The sequence below is a fragment of the Drosophila sechellia genome, chromosome 3L (assembly GCF_004382195.2).
Source record: "Drosophila sechellia strain sech25 chromosome 3L, ASM438219v1, whole genome shotgun sequence".
Taxonomy (NCBI): Eukaryota; Metazoa; Arthropoda; class Insecta; order Diptera; family Drosophilidae; genus Drosophila; species Drosophila sechellia.
In genome coordinates this window covers 23872548-23895245 of record NC_045951.1, presented here as the reverse complement: position 1 = coordinate 23895245, position 22698 = coordinate 23872548, and the positions used below count along the sequence as shown (strand labels likewise).

At 37.3% G+C, this 22698-nt stretch overlaps 1 protein-coding gene across 2 annotated transcripts; it reads right to left on the bottom strand.

Moving 5' to 3' along the window:
* Nucleotides 1-13289: 13289 nt before the first annotated feature.
* Nucleotides 13290-21890, bottom strand: LOC116801123 (28S ribosomal protein S5, mitochondrial). 2 transcript variants are annotated; one of them, XM_032718864.1, is made up of 3 exons: nt 21641-21890; nt 20806-21355; nt 14458-14535 (listed from the first exon to the last, which is right to left on the bottom strand). In XM_032718864.1, coding segments are annotated over exons 1-2 (144 nt in total). In that variant the 5' UTR covers nt 21783-21890; the 3' UTR covers nt 14458-14535; nt 20806-21353. The 2 variants fall into 2 exon arrangements, with proteins under 2 accessions (XP_032574754.1, XP_032574755.1); XM_032718863.1 differs by lacking the exon at nt 20806-21355 and having other exon boundaries at nt 13290-14535; nt 21641-21875.
* Nucleotides 21891-22698: the final 808 nt, after the last annotated feature.

The following is a 22698-nucleotide window of genomic DNA, read 5'->3' as shown; positions in this document are numbered from 1 at the left end:
AACTATCTTGACTATTATTTGGAGAACCACAGCATGTTGGTTGTCATATCAAGGTGAGGTATGCGGCAGCGAGTGCCGAGAACCCTAATGCAAGTGCAACTTGCGTTAACTTATATATCTATGTTTGAATGTGTATTATTCATTCTTTTTATTCAAAATAAAATTTACAGGTTAAAGAAAACCTGTATGTATGTTTCCCGGTGTTTAGTGTTAATTGTATGTCATTCGGGTAGGGCTGTTGTGCTTCCTTCCAAATTTGTAGTTTTTTTTTTATGCTTTCGACTTTAACTGTAATGCATGAACTTAATAAGTATTCAATACACTGTATTTTAGAGGTTAATGAACACGTGACAATAATAGACGTTAAGTTGTTTGTGGATTGTTTTTCTATTTTGTTTTTTTCTATTATTTTTCTGTTTTTTTTTTTCTTTTTGTATATATATGTGTAATATATATATATATATGTAGCAAGTTTCTATTATAATGTGTTACTTTATTGTTTAATGACAATTGGTTATAGTACACTTTATATTGTTTGATGACAATAGTTCTCGCTTATTATAATTTAATTGTTTGGCTCTAGTTACGTAAGTATATAGCGCGATTGAAAAACTTGCGACTGCTCTCGTTCACCATTCTACTCTAAGTCCTCTTTTTGTTCGACCCGAATGAATTTCCCCACGACTTCATATATTCTGCGACTGTCGATGTCTTAAAAGGTCCATAGCCGTCTCCAAGTTTTTCTACGTCATACTTTCCGTGCTTGTTTACCTTAACAATTTTGTAAGGTCCTAGAAATTTTCCTATCAACTATAACCCAGTCCGTACTGAGTACGCTTAATAGCTACTAAATCATCTATCTTATAAATTATTTCACCTTTGCGCTTTAAATCGAAAACCCTTTTATTTTCTGTCTGCAACTGTTTTATGTTTTCGGAAGCCCTTGCGCGCACCAGCTCTCTCTCCTCATCCAAATCCATCACTAACGATTCCTTTATTAACAAATTAAGCTCTAGATCATTCGGAAGACGCATTTCAGTGCCAGTCAAGATTTTAAAAGGCGACACTAAAGTGCTTCTAGGCGGTGTACTATTGATTATTTGCTGCACTTTACTGACATGCTTATACCAGTCTCCTGCACTTTCATGACTTAACTTCGACAACATCGACACTACTGTCTTATGCATTCTCTCAACCTGACCATTTCCACGAGGTACACCTGTTGTAATCACTAGATGCTGAATTTTCTGCTCCTCACAATACAACTTAAATGCCTGTGCAGTGAACGCAGTTCCCCTATCAGAGATAATCCGTAAAGGATTTCCAAAATTAGTAGCCTGACGCTCTAGACAACTTATAACTTCCTCTGCTCCTGTGCTACGGGTGGGATACAAGCATACAAATATCGAAAAACCGTCAACTATAGCTAAAATGTGGTTGTAGCGCTTGCTCGTCATCTCCATTGGCGCAACATGGTCAATGTGATACGTCATCAACGGTCTATCTCCCTTTTCAATCGGGGTCAAGAAACCTTCTTTCTTCCCAGCTTTCGAATTAAATATAATACACTCCACACAACTGTCCACAACACGAACAACCTTTTCTTTAAGTTTTGGTATGAAGTAAGATTTCTCAACTAAATCTTGCGTTTTCTTCGCAGCAAAATGTCCTTGCTTATGAGCAATCGTAATTATTTCATTTTCCATCTGCGACGGTACAACAATAAGCTCGCGATTAGGATCTTTAAAAAGTATTTGATTTTCTATATAAAAATCTTCATACCCTTTATTTTCTACCAGGCTTCTCACTACATTCGTCCATTCATCGAGTATTTGTGCTTGTTTCAAGCGATGTACAACAGTATCGCTCAGCATAAAACACGATACTCTACTCAACGCATCAACATGTCTCATTCTCGTCCCTGAGCGATGTTCTATTTGATAATCAAAGTCTTGAAGGTATAATGCCCACCTAGCTACCCTCAAAGGAACGTCCTTCTTCTTCATCGTCATAGTGAACGCGTTGCAGTCAGTCACAATCTTAAATTTCAAACCCAACACATACACACGCCACTTCATTAATGCACCGATAACTGCAAGAACCTCAAGCTCATAAGAATGATACTTTTCTTCGCATTGGTTAGTCTTACGACTCATGTATTGAACCGGATGAAACAAATAATCTTCTGGGTCTTTTTGTAACAATACACCACCGAAACCATATTTTGAAGCGTCTGTATGGATTTCCGTTTCTAATTTGGGATTGTACAATTTCAATACGGGATTAGAAGTTAAGGCTACTTTCAGCTGTTCAAACGCTACCTTCTGCAGCACATCAAATTTAAACTTAGTATTTTGCCTTAAAAGGTCCGACAAAGGCTTAGCAGTCACTGCAAAATCTTTGACAAATCTACGAAAATACGACGTCAATCCTAAGAATCTTTTTTTAAGACTGCCATTATGAATCGAGTAAAAACTGCAGGTGAGTTTGTAATACCAAAGGGCACATACAGAAATTCGTACTGTCCCTTTTGTGTTACAAAAGAGGTATATTTCGGGGATTCCAACTGAACGGGCACATGAAAGAAACCGTTAGTTAAATCCAAAGTCGTATACACCAAAGCACTCTGAAGCTTTTCGATAACAACGTCAACCTGAGGCATTGGAAAGTGATCACGAATTATCTTTTCATTTAATTTCCGATAGTCACAACACAATCGTTTTTTCCCATTCTTTTTCGAAACAAGCACCACTGGTGATGCGTATTCCGACACACTCGGCTTTATAATCTTGCCACGCAACCATTCCTGAACTTGATCATCCACAATCTTTTGTTCACACTCTGCCAAACGTCTTGGTTGTTGGAATACTGGTAAATCATCGGTTAACAGTATTTTCATCTTCACTGGTGTCGAACAATTTTGAATTGGCTTATAATCTCCAATTAGACTTAAAGCTTTTTCTTTTTGAACACGACTCAAATGTGATAAATCAACCTCATCCAATATGTCAGCCTGCTCCACCCCCAACATGCACATACTTTTGAATTCAACAAACAACTCAGCACATGATCCTTTGTACAATGGCTGGATTCTCTGATTCTCAACCTTATTTTGGTTTACAACTCGACTTATGAACTCTGTGCCACCTTTGGTTACTTTCATATCCACGCTGTTTAAGATTGTTCTTCCTAAAATCGAATCAAAACCCATATCCTCATCAGGAACTACGTGAAATTCAACTTGCATGTCTATACCATCTACCTCAACCGAAATTACAAAGCTACCGAATGTAAGCACCTGGCTATCACCTATGCCAGTCAAACACTTCTTCACTGTTTATCAAAGAATGATCCAGGCTTGTTTAATGACTTGCTTGAACTACAAACTTTTTTGTAAACATCCAAACTAAGTTTTAGTTCTTTTAATGTTTTTGCTTGATACAGCACTACTTTGTTTGCAGGGGAATCTTGAATGCCACTAATGAAATAGTCTATAATACTCTCATCTTCAAGCTTTGCTGGCTTAGCTATTTCCATCAGTGCGTACAAGAATTCATGTAAACTCTCATCTTTTTTCTTTTGGCGTCAATTTAATCTTCGATGTATTTCTGCTGATGACACTTTAACTTCGAACTCATCTAGCAATACAGTTTTCAATATTTTCCAACTTCGAATGTTTTGTTGACTTTTGACAAACGATCTAGCAGCACCTGGTAAAAGCTGCTTCGCATAGACAAACATTTGTAATTGGTTCCACTGAACTGTACTCCCACATTCTTCTACCTAATTTATCCACTGGTCAACATCAACACTACCTATAGTACCTGAGAATTCAGAAATACTACCTTCGACATCTTTTAGAGTAAACCATGACCTATTATTTTCATTTGTCATCATTGGTGCAGTTGCTACTGACTCATCGTCCGAAATGTTTTGTTCTTCATTGTTTAATCTGTAGTGAGCAAGGAGCCGCTGCTGCAGTATGCTTTTAGTACCACTTGTCTGCAAATTTAACTCAGACAGCTTATTTCGTAGGTCATCAACGCGCAGCGCAAGAATTTCAACCCGATCCATTATAAATGATATAAAATTTATCAGTACAAAATTCTCAATACGAAATAAAATCTACAGTTGATTTCTTTGCGTCAAGCTGCAAAACTACTTAACATACCCTCTCTTTAAAGTTTTCAAAACTACTTAGCCAACTCTGTTAAATCTATGTTAACAGCTAACGATACACAACTTGCCGCGTCGTTTTCGCCTCTTCGTTGTCCTCGCCTCTTTCGTTCCTACTGCCTCTCCTCTTTCTCTGTTGCTTCGCCTCTCTCGTCGCTGTCGCCGCTCGATCGCCTTCGTATATGTGGCGGCGTATTTCGTTGCGCCGTTATTCTCCTTCTGCTTCCTCTGCCACTGAAGCGACCGTCGTTTTTCTGATTGCTTCACCGTTCTTCTTCTTCTGCTACACCGTAACCATCGTTTTTCCGTTCTTCTTCAATTGTCTGCTTGCAATTTCTATGGCGTGGCCTTCAACTTTTGGTCACCGCCGTTCCACTTTTGAATAATCACAGCGTCTCCAACACCTTTGGCTGCTGCCGTTTTCTTTAATTGTCTGCTTGCAATTTCTACGGCGTGGCCTTCAACTATTGGTCACCGCCGTTGCACTTTGAATAAACACAGCGTCTCCAACACCTTTTGGCTGCTGCCGTTTTTCTTCGAGCACTAGATACGGAATCTCCAACACCTTTTGGCCTCCGTCTTCTAAAGTCTTCACATGGACACTGCGTCACAAACACCTTTTGCTCGCCGTCGTCGATTGACTTCTCCTTGCTTCAGCTTCACCGCGACTCCTCTTGCGTCGTTGTCGTTTTCCTTTTAATCGATGCGGCGTCACGTTCTGTCTCGCTCGCACTCATTAAATTCGCACTTATGCATACACAACTTGGGCCTTCTCGGACGAGCCCCCAAATTTGTAGCAAGTTTCTATTATAATGTGTTACTTTATTGTTTAATGACAATTGGTTATAGTACACTTTATATTGTTTGATGACAATAGTTCTCGCTTATTATAATTTAATTGTTTGGCTCTAGTTACGTAAGTATATAGCGCGATTGAAAAACTTGCGACTGCTCTCGTTCACCATTCTACTCGAAGTCCTCTTTTTGTTCTTTCCGTTAATAAGCGTTGCCACTGCGCGTTAATCTCTTGCTCCCTGTGTTATCGATCATTTTAGTTCGCTGATCTGGTTCATTTCCCACTTATATATATTTTTTCTTTCTTTCTTTTTTTTTTGGCACGGGTCCGACGGCTACACCTCCCGCCCAACCGACCGAGGGGAGCTGTCGTGTATCGTACGGCTCGATTCGCGAGAAGATAGGCGCGTTATAGAAAAGAGAACAGAGACGAGGAAATGAATATAAAGTTATAAATAATAATAAGTAATATAACTAAATAATAACATAACTCTAATAAATATTAGTAAAATTATGTACTAAAAAAGTTAAAATTGATTGCTTTAAGAGCGGCAGAGAGTCAAGATTACAGATAATAGGATAAAGTCTATTATAGTCAGAACATAATACTCTGTAAGGATCATGCAACTCATAGTTATTTCTACAATGATTTAAAATAAGTAAGTATATAAGTATATAGTTTCTAGGGAATCTACTTGGAACCGAGAAGTTAAGCCGACTAATCAAGTCGTGACTCTCAACATCACCACGATACAAATAAAGACGGTTCCAAGCATAGTTCCACGGTTAGCTAGGGAAGGTAATTTATTAAAGGTAGTCTATTGGAATAAGGAGGTAATATACGGTTTGCATCCCAACTTAGGCGCCGCAAGGCAAAAAGTAAAATGTTTTTTTGGACCGATTCAATACGGTCCGAGTGGACTACGTATTGTGGACTACAAACAGGTGATCCATACTCAAGAATCAGACGGACTAACGAAATAAACAAGTTATGTAAGGATCATCAAATTCCTTATACCACCTTTTTATAAAACCAAGCACACCCCTGGCCTTATTGACAATAGTCGAAATATGGTCAGAAAATTTTAGAGGACTGTTTTCGTCCTGCCATTCAGATAGCTTGAAATCCAATTTAGAAGATCAACAGGGAAACCTAATAGATCAAGTTTCCTTACTAGAAGGTTATGATTAACAGAGTCAAATGCTTTACTAAAGTCAGTGTAGATGACATCTATTTGAAGATTATTTTTGAAGCCCTGTATTACGAAAGAAGTAAGCTCCAAGAGGTTAGTGGTTAATGATCTGCGTTTCATAAAACGGTGCTGACACGGTGATATGATTGATCTACAAAGGTGCTGCAAATGAGGAGTGAAAACATTTTCAAAAAGTTTTGGGAGCCGACAATTTAGAGATTCCTCTGTAATTGCTTGCATCCAGTTTGCTACCTTTTTTATGAAGAAAAATAACAAAGGACTCCTTCCATATATGAGAAAACTGCGAAGATTCCATAGATAAGGTAAACAGTTTAATAAAATTGTTTAGCCTCCGAAAATTTGCCTCGCGAAAACAGTGAATTCGCTTTGCTGATTTCTCTGAATTTACTTTTAATACCGTACCTATGTCGATTGCGACCTCGAAAGTAGGATGATATGGATCTTCAGGTTGAGTAAGAGGTACTACCCTGGACAGAAACACACATTCAGGACTTGTTACAAAACATAGATCCAATAATGGACCAAGAGAGTTTCGAATATAATTTACTTGCGACAACGATAAGTCGAGCAAGCCGTCAATAAAGTCATGTTGTGCTAAAGGGAAAAGGATATTCGAATTTTCTTCTGGGGACCACGTTGTCTCGCCGAAATTAAGACTTCACCTCCCCGTCTGGAGGGACGGTCATATCTATATATAGTATTCATACCTGGGAAGAATTCGGAGTTAAGTATCTCCGGCTTTAACCAAGTCTCTGTAAACACTATTATATGGTATGCAAAGGAAAGGCTATCACAATACAATTTCGTTAGTTTGCTACGTAAGCCTCTAGCATTTTGATAGGAAATAGTAAGATTCGTTGTTAGTTTTTTGAAGAAGAGGAAGAAGATGAAGAGGCGGATGGTGCAGTGGTCTGGCCACGTGAGGGAAGTTTAATTCCCACGGACCCATATTTACTATTTTTGATACTATCCGGCCAAAAATCACCCGAACATATGGTCGAAAAAAGCTCGTTTGGGACAGTTATCTTGAAAGATGATATGTCCCTAGCGTAAGAGAAGTTAAATCTTTCCACTTTTATGTTATCGGCATTTGTTTTGTCTTGTATATAAGACATTACATCAGATGATGTTTGATCAGGGAAAAGCCGAGAAACGAAAATTTGTTTCTTTAGTGGAACCACCACGAGGGGTTTTGGCCCTGCAGATTGTATTTCTGAAGTGCCAACTTGTGCCAGTAGTCAATGTTCCCTTGTGGTAGTACACTAATCGGGACAGGTAGAATCACTGGCTGAGAGACCAGTGCAGACAAATCGGAATCTTTAGCAATCACAGGGTGGGCTCCCTTGAGCTTTCTTTTATTAAATTTATTTTTTTATTTTTATTTTTATTTTTTTTTTTTGAAGTGGTTATATTCTTCCAGTGCGTGGTGTGCAGAAATAATTCAACAGAATTCAATAGTGTACAAGCGAACACGCCGTCAAGCGTCGCGTGCCACTTTGGCGCGACATCAGCTCTTGGCGGTAGCCAATGTCCAGCGATGCGTCGACGTCTCAAGTATTTTACAAGCGGAGCAACACAAACACATACATGCTTACTTGATTTTTGTATAAATCTTAATTTTTTTTTTATTTATTATTTTTTCTTTTTTTCATGTATTTATTTGTAAAATAAATTTGCGTTCATGTAAATTGATAAGTGAAAACGATCCCGGTGCCATAACAGCGATTGTTTTACACATATTCGATCGTTAGTCACACAACTCACATTAAGTTTTATACCCCACTGTGCGAAGGATCCTGTTGTCTTGGCGGCGACTGATGTACACATTTACTTCTTGCGCAGAGAGTTCTGCTCACAACGAAGTCTAATATTTGCCTGATCTATCTCTTCGCCAGTCTATCGCCGCGGAAAAACGGTTGTTCTCAGAACTATAGAACTACAACAATTATTCGCAATGCAATTATAAGCTTATGCAATATTACCATAGTGATGAAATTACTATTCTTATGAAATAACCACAATGATATTGATATTGATATTTTTAATTGGTATCATATTATGAGTTAGGGTGTATGGATGATCCCGCTGCCTTATCAACGATTGATGTACATATACTTATACGCTCATCACACACAGCAACTTGTTCGTATAATTGTTGTAAATTGATCCACACAAGCGATCCCGGTGCCTTATCAGCGGTTGATGTACACATTCACGGTCGCCTGTGAAGCAATTTGAACTTGATTTTATTTGTTTCTTTTGTTTTATTTGCACTTGCAGGTTATTATGTTTCAATAACTTTTTATTTAATTTCTTATTTTATCACTCATTACTAAAATCCCCACAACCACTTCCGTCACATGTTCATCAGCTCTTTAGAATTAGAACGATAAGCGTAGTGGGCATTGTTAATCCCTTGTCCGTAGTCCGGCTGCGCCAGTTACAATCCTGTGGCCCAGGGAGGAAAGCTTTCAAAAAACAACTGAGCAGCTTGGGGTTTGAAATAAGAATAATCCTCTTTATTACAAAAGTTTTATGCTTCTTTCAAATGCGTCTCGTCTGAGTTCGTATTGGCGATCCTCGTTGAATTTTTGCTCAGCTCTAAATTTTATGTTGCTGGGTCGGTGTTGTTTTCCTGTGGCCGGAGAGAGGGGGCATGTTAGCTCGCGAGCTTTTGCTCTGCTTTCGCCTTCAAGCTCTCCCTCCTTCCATCCGTGAAGTTCACCACTACGCGGTTCCGCGGTACTCTTTTGTTAGGTTTGAAGTTTGTCTTGATCACCCCGAACGTTAATAAAGTGACGTGAATATTCCCCGACGTCTTTTTTCTGCGATTTCTACCAGCAGGCTCATGAACAAATTTATCTAGTGATGATATCAATTTATTTAGATCCAATGGGAAGGCTTCTAAATGAAAAGATGAGAGTGCTGTGTGATAAACTACATGGGTTTGGAGTTTGATTTAATACTGTTCTTTATAAAATTCAACGACAAATTGCAGATCTGGAAGGAAATTACAAACTTTGTCTAAGGAGAGGAAGAGCCCCTTTTGAACTTATGGGTTCTCTCTATAACCCATTTATTGATAAAATGGACGCTGACGATAGAGAAAACTTAGAGGGTCATATGAAAAGCCTTTTAAATAAAGTAAAGTAAATTCAAATTTAAGAAGTATGAATACGAGAATAGTACATTTCAGCTAAGGGAATTTTCGTAGATAATAAGCTAATTTTGAATCTTCCCTTATATGGAAGACACCCTTGATTAGAGTTATTTCAGTTCCAGTTAAAAATCAAAAATATATAATTATTGCCGACTTAAAATCAAAATAGTTTACAATTTTTAAATTGACTCCTGTCAATTGATGACAGAAGCAACGTTAAATAAGTGTCAGAAATGGAAAATAAAGAACTCACTCTAATTACATTTATAGAAAAACAAGGGGGAATGCTATAGTCGAGTTCCCCGACTATTAGATACCCGTTAGTCAGCTTCGTGAATGCGAACGCGAAATTTCATCGTTTTTCTGGGATATCGATGGATATTGGGTAATAAAATGGGAAAAAATTTAATAACTGTTCCAAAGTGTGAGTGTGGCCTGCTTGGCGTCCTTATGGCGTTAGAGTGGGCGTTGCAAAAAGTTCTTTTTGGAAATCGATAGAAATTTAAAAGACTAATTAAAATGCGAAATAATATGAACACATTTTTTAAAACTGTGGGCATTAGTCAACAAACTTGCGCTGCGTCTTTGTCTCTAGAATCTGCATGATGAAACTCAACCTTCCAACTTTTATAGTTCCTAAGATCTCGTTCCTACGGACAGACTGATATGGCTAGGTCGATTCTGATCGATTTTGATCCTGATCAAGAATATATATACTTAATATAGTCGGAAACGCTTCCATCTGCCTGCTACATACTTTTCAACGAATCTAGTATACCCTTTTACTCTACTAGTAACGGGTATAAACTCAGAGAAGTTCTTACTGGGTTAAGATGCAAAAGGAGGAAAAGGAAATAACGAGGGCTAGGATAAAATGTAATTACTTACCACAAGAATTCCAGTCAAGGAATTCTCACTATTGCATCTGGTTGCACAATAAGAACCATGTTTTCAGTAAAATTGTCTATCGTTAAGCATAATAAAGCAATAAATAAATTAAGTAAGGAATTAAAAGAAATAAGAGAAAATCAATGGATCCTAAGATTTATTCGTAGCTGTCGCGGGCAACGCTACGATGGCTAAGGTGGTGTCTAATTGTAAAGTATGCAAGTTGAGGAAGGCACGACCGACACAACCGGAGATGGGCCCATTGCCGGAGGATCGGCTTGAGGCAAATGGATGGCCATTTAAGTTCACTGACCTGGACTATTTCGGACCATTGCTTGTGTCGATTGGGTGCCGAACAGAGAAGAGGTGGGTGGCGCTATTCATCTGCCTAACTACCAGAGCCACTTGGAGATGGCTCATGATTTGTCAACGGATTGTGTGCCGCCGTGGACCGGTGGTTAGGATAAGGAACGATAATGGCAAGAGCTTCGTGGGAGCCCATAGAAGCCAGACGATTCAGCGATGTATTTGACCCAGCGAAGATACAGGGCGAGTTGTCATCTAAAGGAATCGAATGGATCTACACCTGACCATCAAACCCAGCTTAGGAAGGTGTCTGGGAAAGGATGGTCCAGTGCGTGAAGAAGGTTTTGGCGCATACAATGAAGGAACTTGTACCCAAGGAGCACGTGCTGGAGAACTTGTTGATCGAGGCGGAGAACATAGTGAGTTCCCGCCCGCTCACGCACTTGCCGATCACAATGGATTAGGAGGCTCCACTGACACCGAACGACCTATTGAAAGGAATGCCCGACGTGCCAAATCTTCCTGGAGATGATGAATTGGCATCTGAGAGATGCACAACAAGGAAACAGTGGCGTATCGATCGGATGATGAGAGATCGGTTCTGGAAACGATGGGTGCAGGAGTACTTGCCCACACTTGTTCGCAGAGAGAAATGTGCCAGCGTGTTGAGCCCATGCGTCGAGGAGACCTGGTATACATCTGCGATCCGGCCATACCACGCAAGGAGTGAAAAAGAGGCGTCGATGAAGAGATTTTCACTGGGAAAGATGGAGTGCCACGGCGGGCTTCGGTGAGGACTAGCGATCGAGCCAAATTAGTGCTGCGTCCCGCTTCGAAGTTAGCCGGTCTGGATGTGGTAGATGTTGTTTCTTCACGAGGGAGGGGATGTCGCGGAACGGATAAGTTGGCTATCGATAAGTAGTTAATTAATTTGTCACCGATAGAGGGCACTCGGATTTAGTATTTTAATGTATGGGTTTTTTATCGTTATTGTAATTGGTCACATCGATTTAACTAAGAATTTAGCTATACTTGGCGCGTCAGATCAGTTCGTGTGACGATATCCAAGAGTGAGGGAAGAGCACGTCTGAAGATGGAAATACTGCCAGGAAATTTTTTAGCCTTTTTTAGGCCTTGACAAAAACTTGATTATAAGATGCTCATCGATTTTTCAAACCATGTCATCGGGCTACAACATAAATCCGTTAAAATTCAAAAACTATGCTCTAGACACCACAAAACTTCTGATTGAGAAATATTCTTGGTACTACCTCCCCCCTCAGTGCACAAAGTTTTATTACATGAACCAGAAATAATAAAAAATTGCTTAGTGTCCATTGGAGAACTTTCCGAAGAAGCTGCTGAGGCAAAAGATAAGGACATATAATTGTTTAGAATGAGATATACACGAAAAATATCAAAAGTACTGACAAATACGGACCTTTTGAACAGACTTCTATTGAGCTTTTATCCATTTATTACTGGTCAAAGAAAACTTCCATGCAAACCGACGTCAAAGCTTTTAAAATCAGCCATTGATTTACTTGACCAATCTGAATTATATATTGTTTCACCTTGTACATATGCACATACATACATACATATATATGCATACATATGCATATAAGTATATAACCTAAAATATTATTTTATTGTTGTTATTAAATGAATGAAAAATTTTCATTCAATATCGTTTGCAACAAAATGATTTTTTAATAAAAATCACGATTTTCGACTGATTGTATAGCAGCTATATGATACAACATACAATTTTCGCTAAGCTCGCCCTGGATATACATACTAATTTCTTATGTTGAATTCCAAGATTTTGTTGCAAAATAATTGAAAACAAAAAGTTTTTCACACTAACACTTAATTTTAAACTAATCGTTCATATGACAGCTATATGATATAGTGGTCCGATAGAGACAAAGACGCAGCGCAAGTTTGTTGTCCCATGTTGCCGCGCCCACTTTAACGCCCACAAACCGCACAAAGCTACAACGCCCACACTTTTGAAAAACGCGTTGATATTTTTTCCTATTTGTATTAGTCTTGTAAATTTATATCGATTTGCAAAAAAATTATTTACCACGCCCACTCTAACGCACTAAAGCCGCCAAAAACTGTTTTGATATTTCTTTTATAATATTATTAAACTTCTATCGAATGGCCAAAAAACGCACTAAAGCCGCCAAACCGGTCACGCCCACACTGTGGGAAAATGTAGGAATTTATCTCATTTTATACCCCAATATCTATCGATATCCCATAAAAATGATGAAATTTACACTAGCTGAGTAACGGGTATCTGATAGTAGGGGGACACGACTATAACATTCCCTCTTCTTTTTACATACATTCGACCGATTTTTGACTATTTTATAGTGTTTTAATCAAGATTCAATATAACCTTTTAACTTACCTTTTTCAAAGTGCTTAAAGCTAAAACTGGCAAAGAATAGCTTAAATTTGAAAACACAACAAATTCAATCACAATAAGTTAATTCTAAATTCTTAAACCTATTCAGATGAGTCAAAAATAGAGTTCACTATTGGCAAATTTTACTATTATAAGAAAACGATGAGTTAGCGCGTTGCATTTGTTCCCCTACTTTTTTCTTGCATATAAGTAAATAATAAAATGAATATCAAACAATGTGTGTAGCTCTGTTATTCGACTTCAAAATCTTAACTAACATACAGAGTCATTATAAAATTTAACAAATGAAAACTAATTTTGGTACAAATTATAGTTCCCAGAGTGTGAAATTAACTTTATAAAATCCATATCAACACATAACAATCTAACAATTTTGTTTAATATTGAGACAGCTTTTTGGGCAGCCAGCTTTTTGGTAAAATAAACTTTAATAAGATTACTTTTTATTTAACAGTTTTAATATTTCATAAATTAATCATAAACAGTAACTAGCTTGTGTAGTCGAACATTAACTTGGTTCCGAAATCGCTCCTTTTTAAATTGATGCAAGTCGTGTCCTTTGCTATTAACATAAAATGGTACTGTGGCTTTTCGCTGCAAAACTATTTGATTTCCTAATGTGAAATGCATATAGTCAATTTCTTGGGTGTTATGCGTTGGAGTTGAATTAAGACAAGGCATTCCTTTTACATCAATGAATCTATTTCTTGTGTTTTGCTGTTGAACAATGTTTGAATTTGTTTCGTTAGCAATATGCTGATAGGACCTTTGCGTCATCAAACCAATAAAAAATGCCTTTGCAATATTCTGGATGTTCGTAGACCCTTCAATTTTGGCATATAAATCCTTGATACCTATAACTTTACAAATTGTCTGAATTGCTCGGTGACATACTAAACCGTATCCATCAGGTTTCTGAAAACAAAAAATTTTTGTTTTTCCGAAATCTGTACGAAAGTCATGAAAAATTGTTCTATTTTCACAAAGGCTTATGTTGATTAGTTTTTGTCCTGCTCGGTTCTTTGATTTTCGAAGGGCCGTACGAACTTCAGGCGCTTTAGCGGTAGCGAATCCTGCCAAACCATTACCATTTCCTGTGACTGAAAGAACGGAATATCTTCGTTTTCTTCCCATATTTCCTTTCATAATAAAAACAATTTTGTTTTCTAAAACTCTAGTATCAAATGACACAAACTCTTCGTCGCCAACAGGATCAGGAGGTCCAATGCTTCGGCCGGGCATTTTACTTCCAGACCAACCTCGGTCTATTGGATTTAGTTTCATCAATTTAAAACTACCCATTGAATCGCGTAATTTTAAAATACCATTTTCTCTATCTAAATTCTCATTAAGTTTCTGCTGACTAATTAATTCGTTTCCTCGTATAATAGGTGAATTCAATCCAGGCCATATGCGACCGCATTTTCCGAATCCGATAGATTGCCCTTTGTTAAGATCCTTTGCAACTTTTTTTCCACTTCCTTTCCCACGGCCTCTTTTTTTTCCAGCATTGCTAACCGCAGTTACTCCGCGCCAAATGTCTTCAGCAGGTACTAAAAGTAAACAACAAGGATTAAATTAGTTGATTAAAATTAAATTATCAGATTTCATAATATTATTTATAATATATTATTAATAAATCGAAGTTGGAGTTTCGATGAACACTTATAACACGACTTCCTGAAGTCCGATTTGGATTTTTTTCTGTTGGCTTTGTATTTTCTGGGAACAAAATATTGGCTATGAAAAATTCATGAAAATCTTTAGAAAAAACCGCAAAATATAAAAAAATTAGCTACAAACGTTAACATTCGTTTAATTTATTTAATATTTGACTGACATCTGAACATTTTTTTATGAAACAACAATTCTTTGCTGTTTTTTTCTAAAATTTAACGAGCTTTATTAGTGAAAACCAAAAAAGAAATTTGTTGTTTATTTTCGTGGATTTGTGATATATTTGTTTTATAATATGTGTGTGTTTTTAAAAATATCGCTGGGTTATTATGTTAGGTTAGCCGTAAATGGATTCCACATTTTTTGTTGTTTCATTTGCGGTTTTCGCGCATTCAAACTTCATCGTGCCTTGATTGATTGTTAAAATTATTTTAAACTGTTTTTTTTATAAATTTTTTTCAACGTCTATGCTTAGTGAAATAATGCCTCTACCACCGACGTTTAAATCTTGAAATTCGAAGTACACAGTAGTAGTAGCGAATTTACGTGCTGCAGGCACACAAGAAGAAAGTTATACTAAAATGGAAAACAAACATGCGGGCAGAGGACTACGTCGTTCTGCTGCAAGTGATGATCAAGAAAATGAAAACACACGTCTGTTTTCGCAGAATCAGTGAGACGGATTTGAATCCCGCAGTATATCGCTATGATGCTACAATGCAGCCCCGCTTTTTCCACGGTACGCGAATAACGGTGAAGATATTAAAGCCGAATATTATTGAAGCAACCATCTTGAAAGGCAAATATGATTCCCAACGATATACAATTTTCTTTAAAACGTCTTCAGTTTCCGGTCTTGCGATTAATTTGGAAATTGATTGCTTTTCACACGGCAAATTTTACGTCGCATGTTCCAATGTCGGAAAAGACGAAAAATGTTGTATATCATTCTGGGTTGCATTATATGAGTCAACAAACTTGCGATGTGTCTATGTCCCTTGAATCTGTATGCTTAATGTCACCCTTCTATCTTTTATAGTTTTTGGGAGCTCGACGTTCATTCGAACGGACAGACGGCCAGTACGACTCGGCTATTGATGGTGACCAAGAATATTAATATGGCCGAGAGCGCTTTATTCTGCCTGTTACATACATTCCAACGGATCTAGTATACCCGTTTACTCTACGAGTACCGGGTATAAATATGTGAGACTTCCTTGTTAAAATATCAATCTGCTAATTGCAGACCAAATTTTTTAGTTTAACATAAACATAACTCGTATGTGCTTTTTGGCCGTCGCCGCCGACGTACTAGGCCAAATAGCCAGTTCGGGCCAAAAAAAGGCAAGGACTCGGATGTAATGCTAACGTATTTAGCGGTGCGGATTTATAGTTTACTTGCCGATCGGGAACAGAGGAATAAGGGAACTGACCTTAAAACGTAAAGCCACGCCACCGGCGCCACTAGGCTAAGCAGCCAGGTCGATTGAGATGATCGAGTCTTTATGGCTTATGATGACTATTTTTAGGCGTGCGATATTTTAGTTTGTTTGGCCGACGCAGAGAATTCGGAAAAATCTTCTCCGATCGTCAAGCTCCGCGGGTAGAGGGTCATGGGTCAACAAACTGCGCTGTGACTTTGTCTCTAGAATCCGTATGCTAAATCTCAACCTTCAAGCTTTTATAGTTCTTAAAATCTCGACGTTCATACGGATATGGCTAAATCGACTCGGCTATTGATACTGATCAAGAATCCGTCTGTTACATACTTTTCAACGAATCTAGTATACACTTTTACACTACGAGTAACGGGTAAAATATGATTTATGTAAGTGGAATTCTAAATATTATCACTCCTAATAATAACGATATAAATGAAAATAATATTGTTGAGTTGATCAAGTAATTTCGAATTTAAAGTGAAAAATTTGTACCTTCAAAAGCCTGTGATTTGCAAAGTTTGCTTTCTGTTTTGATAATCAAATACCGGATACGGTGAAAGATTAATTAATTAAATTAAATTAATTTATTAAGAAACAGTAATACCACTAAGTTTTCTGATCGTGAAGATGAATTAATAAGCGAAAAACCTTTGGACTTACTGATATATTTGCCAGATTTTTGTGGCAAACAAGACGAATATGTCGCATGGCGGCAACATTCGCTTACGAAGTCTTTGATTATGATGACAGTTCAAGACACTTCAATGCCCTTGGTATTATAAGAAATAAGATCAATGGCACGGCCAGTGCAACTTTATCATCTTTTAATACTTTGTTAAATTTCAAAGCCAGACTATAATTTATTTATGCTGACAAACTGTCAGTACGCGTTATTTTACAGAAACTCGGTACTATTAGACAATGATAGCTATCCTTGTTAGAATACTATGACGAGGTAGAAAAAACTTTAAAATTACTCATGAATATACTAAAGCTCACAGTAATAACTATAAAGAGAGATCAAACCAACAGAAAAAACTCTCGCGGAAACTCACACTCTAATTTCTCAAGACAACGGTTCCAAAGTCAAGATCCACAACATTAAAGGTCGGAACCAATGGAGGTTGACTAGTCGATATTGCGTATTCTACAACCAACTAATTTTTACAAGAAAGCTATCTCATCCCAGAGCTGTTAGAATGGTAGTTATTCCGCTAAGGAGCAGGACACTGTTGATATTGATTTCCAGTCCCTAGCTGAGGAAAATAATGTGAGCAATGATCTTGTATTTTCGAACAGGATGTAGGAAGAGGCTTACTTCTTAAGTTACTAATCGATACCGGTGACTCAAAAAATGATATCAAACCTTTGTCCACCTTAAAGAATATCTTACCCGTTGAAACGACTTTCCAGGTTAACTCTCTCAATGTGCGCACGCAGACTACAAAAAAATGTCTGATCAAAGTGTTCAATAAAACCACCTATTTCTTCATATGACAGTATAGTGGGACTTGACCTGCTTATGCAAGTTATCACAACTTGATCTAAGTAACGGTATCATTATGTTTAAAGGCGGCACCCGGTTGCTTAACTTTAAATCGTGGCCCAATGTAAATTTCACCCAGGTCGATGACCTTTGTCTATAAAAAAAATCCTTCAATATCAAGATCAAATGCGTTTGCAGATCCAAACGAGTCGCTAACCCTACATTATAAACACTTTGGCTACCATACGAACAGATGATGAGCCAGTATACTCTGGGTTATACCCATACCCTATGGGCGTAGCTAACTTTGTCAATTCAGAAGTTAAACAACTTTTAGAAATCGACATCATTCGCCCCACAATAAGCCTATTCGGTTTGTTCATAAAAAAAGGTGGCGATGAATTCGGTCATAAAAAGAAAAGAGTGGTTATACATTTCAGGAAACTGAATCAAAAAACCGTGAGTGATAAATACGCAATACCTAATATTTCTTCAATATTGGCAAACATGGGTGATGCTCAATATTTTACCACACTGGACCTTAAGTCAGGCTTCCACCAAATAAAATTGGAGGAAAGGGATAGAGAAAAAACGTTTTTTCTGTAAACAATGGCAAGTATGAGTTTTGCAGGCTTCCGTTCGGTTTAAAAAATGCTCCGAGCATATTTCAAAGGGCTATTGATGATGTCCTCTGTGAGGAGGTCGGAAACACCAGTCATGTCTATGTTGACGACGTCAACATTTTTTCCAAAATAAAAGGGTACCACGTAAAGCATATTAACTGGGTTTTTAATAACGTTGAAGAATCTAACATGAAAGTGTCTCAGGAAAAATCAAAGTTCTTCAAAAATGAGTCAAGTATCTGGGACTTACTGTGTCCGGAGGTGGAATTCAAACTTCGCCAGAAAAGGTACAAGCCTTGCAAAATTTTCAAATCCCGAGAACACCTTTTTCACTTAGATCATTTCTAGGGTTAGCCAATTATTATAGGTATTTTATCAAGGGATTCGCCAGACCCCTAAAGGACGTCTTAAAAGGCGAAAATTACAAAATATGTTGATTAGCACTCAAGGAAAGTGATTATTGAACTAAAGCAGAAACACATTGAAGCGATTGAAAATTGAAGGATATATTAGCCTCTGAAGATGTCGTTTTGAGATATCCAGATTAAAAAACCCTTTGACATAACAACAAATGACTCGGGACATGATATATAGCAGTGCTATCCCAAGAAATTCGCCATTTATATTTATTTCTCGGGCCCAACGGAGTTACAAATTTGCGAGAGCTCCATTGTTTGGGCTTTACAAAATTTAAGAAATTACCTGTATGGTGTGAGAAACCTCAACATCTATACAGATCATCAGCCGCTGACATATGAAGTGTCCGATAAGAATCCCAATGCCAAAATATAACGCTGGAAAGCCTTTATTACCGACCGTAATGCGAACATAATATACAAACCTGGTAAGGAGTATTATGTAACCCATACATTGTCACGTCAAAACGTGAATGCCTTAGAAGCTGATTCGCAATATTCCGACATTGCTACAGTCAAAAGCGAAGAATCCCTGACCTACAGTATATACTATATACTGACAAATCAGTAAACTACTTCAGGAATCAGATAATTATTGAGAAATCTGATTCCCCCCCATCTTTTAAAACCTTCGTGCTATTTCAGAGTAGAATAAGGCATCTTATTGGAATCTCTGATCGGAGCACTCTTCTCCAAACACTAAAAGGCGTAGTAAATTTAGGGGTCGTCAATGGAATCCATTGCGAACTACCGATCCTTGCTTTTATACAACACACACTGATCGAACATTTCCCGTCAACAACATTTCGAACAGCATTGGTAACTGACAGTTAAATCGGAAAAAAGGAAAATAATAACGGCAGAACATAACCGCGACCACCGAGCGTCACAGAATAATGTTAAGCAAATAATGCGTGACTATTTATTTCCTAAAATTAGCAGCAGAAATTGTAGAGTAAAGGATAGGTAATTCGAGCGGCGATCTTAACAAACGAATTTAAAAAACTTTAAAACTATAATCGTCAGGGCGTGAATTATTAATTTTAATTTGTTTTATCATATTGCCAAAACTCCAAATGTGTATATTCGTTTCTTCGATCAGAAGATCGAAGATCTTCGTTTGGCCCAAAATAGTCTTCGAGCTCAAGTACTCACACATATACACGTTCTGGTCTATTGTTTTTATTCACACAAGCAAGCAAATTCTATTTTTAGATTTCTTAAGCTCTAAGCGTAAGCGAGCGGACAGAGAGCAATTTTGGCCGTTACCAAAAAAGGTGGCTGCATAGTGCCAAACTAATTTACGGCCGTTACGCATCTTGTTATTCTAGTGTCTTTGGAGCTGCGGAGTTACATGTCAATGTAAGCGAGAAGTACACAACCTAAGCTTGATCCGCGCAAATAGCAGTCGTCGAAGAAGGTCACTAGACACACGGTCTGCAGATCAGTAGATCAGCGTTCTGCTTTTTAAGAGAGCGATAAACAGATCCAAATTGATCATAATAATGTCTAAACAGGAGAGAATGCTATAGTCGAGTTCCCCGACTATTAGATACCCGTTACTCAGCTAGTGTGAATTCGAGTGCAAAATTTCAGAATTTTTTCTGGGATATCGATAGATATTGGGGAATAAAATTAGAAAAATTTATCAATTTTTCCAAAGTGTGGTCGTGACCGGTTTGGCGGCTTTAGGGCGTTAGAGTGGGCGTGGCAAATAATTTTTTTTGCAAATCGATATAAATTTACAAGACTAATACAAATAGGAAAAAATATCAAATCGTATTTCAAAAGCGTGGGCAGCTTTGTGAGGTTTGTGGGCGTTAGACATGCGCGGCAACATGGGTCATCAAAGTTGCTCTGCGTCTTTGTCTCTAGAATCTTTATGCTTAATCTCAACCTTCTATATCTTAACCTTTTATAGTTCCTGAGATCTCGACGTTCATATGTACAGACGGTTAGACGGACATGGCCAAGTCGACTCGGCTATTGATCCTGATCAAGAATATATATACTTTATATGGTCGGAAACGCTTCCTTCTGCCTGTTGCATACTTTTCACCGAATACGGTATACTCTTTACTCAGCAAGTAACGGGTATAAAAATAGCAACGTAAATATATTTAAAACATGGGAAAACGCTGTAGTCGAGTTCGATGACTATCAGTTAGCCGTTACTCACCTAGTGGAAGTGCAAACGAGGAATTTCAACATATTCAGACAGCTCAAAAGAAATTGAGAAAAGACCAAATAAAATGAAAACAAATTTAAAGTTTTCAAATGTGTGGATGTGACAGTTTTGGCCGGGAAATAGGCGTTAAAAGAAGCGTGGTCAAAATCTTTTTTTTATACCGATATAAGTTGGCAAAGCAATTATGCATTTTTTGTGGGATTATTGGCGTTTCAAACGTTTATTAGCAAATACACAGACACTTACAAGACTGAAATATTATAAAAAGCATTAAATATTTTTCAAAAGTATGGTCGCATTAGTTTTTGGCGGATTGTGGGGGTGGTAAAATTTTGTTTGTCACATCGATAGATATTTACAAGACTGATAAAGAAAATGAAAAAATATCGTGGCATCATTAGTAAACAAACTTGGACGTCAAATATCTAGATTTACTAGTTCCTTAGATTTCGACATTCATACGGACGGACATGGCTCTATCGACTCGGATAGTGACCCGGTACTTCTAATAATAAAGGCTCATTGCACTACTGCAAAGTTCCTGAAATATGAGGAAAGAATAATATTTGTAGAAATACACGAACTTAATAAATCATTATTGTCAAAATAAACAATAGATCCTGATTCTGACATTTTTCTTTGTTAATCTTTTAAAGGCAATGATTCAATTGTAGAAAAATTTTTTGACTCACTGTATTTTAAATCAGTCAAACAAAGAATACTTGTTCCATTTTATTTGCACAATTAATACTACCTAGCACCATTTATACCTCATGGCAGATTGAAACATGCCTGCTTTTTTATTGGATTGAAACACTTTACTTACATTTGTTAAAGAAGCTGGTATTACGTAAACCAATGTAACTTGGTAAAATGGGTTCATTTGAAGATAACAAGCTTTGATTATAAATAAAAATGTTTCTGCTATAAGCTTGATTGACAAGACGCCGGATTAATGTTTGACTCATATTTATGAGTTTATTAAGTTGTTTTGTTACTGAGGATACTTATGAGAATAATACAGAAATACTTGCAGTAACGCCACAAAATAAACCAACTTAAAACAATTATAAGAATAACGTGGGTCATGCTTTAAGACCCGTCCAGACTAGTCCTTCATAGTTATACCAGTTACTCATAGAGTTATAGGGTATACTAAATTCGTTGAAAATTACGTAAAAGGCATAAGGAAGAGATTCCGACCATATATTTTTTGCTCAGGAGCAATAGACAAGTCGATGTGGCCATGCCCATCTGTCCGTCTCTATGAACGTAGAGCTATCAGGAACGACTATTTGCATCGTTTAGTATTGACAGGCATTGAAAGAAACATATGTGAAATATATGGAATGCTAACTACCGAGAAAAAATGAACCCTGTTTGAACAATGAATTGTGGGCTTGGCTTAAATGTTTACGACATAGTAGGTATTGACAAGAAAATAAATAGTAATGTAAATATTTTTAAACACGAGAGAACGCTTTAGTCGAGTTCGATGACTATCAGTTACTCGTTACTCAGTTAGTGGAAGTGGAAACGAGAATTTTCAACATATTCAGGCAGATCAAAATAAATTGGGAAAATAACAAATATAATTAAAAGAAATTTAAAGTTCTCAAATGTGCGGATGTGAAAGTTTTGAGCAGTAAGTGGGCGTTAAAAGGGGCGTTAGCAAAAGGTTTTTATACTGATAGAAATTGACAAGAGAGTTAAAAAATTTTTTGTAGTCTTTTAGAGTTCCAAACATTTATTAGAAAAACGATAGATATTAACAAGACTGAAACATAATGATACAATCTAAATATTTTTCATATGTCCACACTTTTTCACGTTAGTTTTGGGCGACTTATGGACGTGGCAAAAGTTATTTGTCATATCCATAGA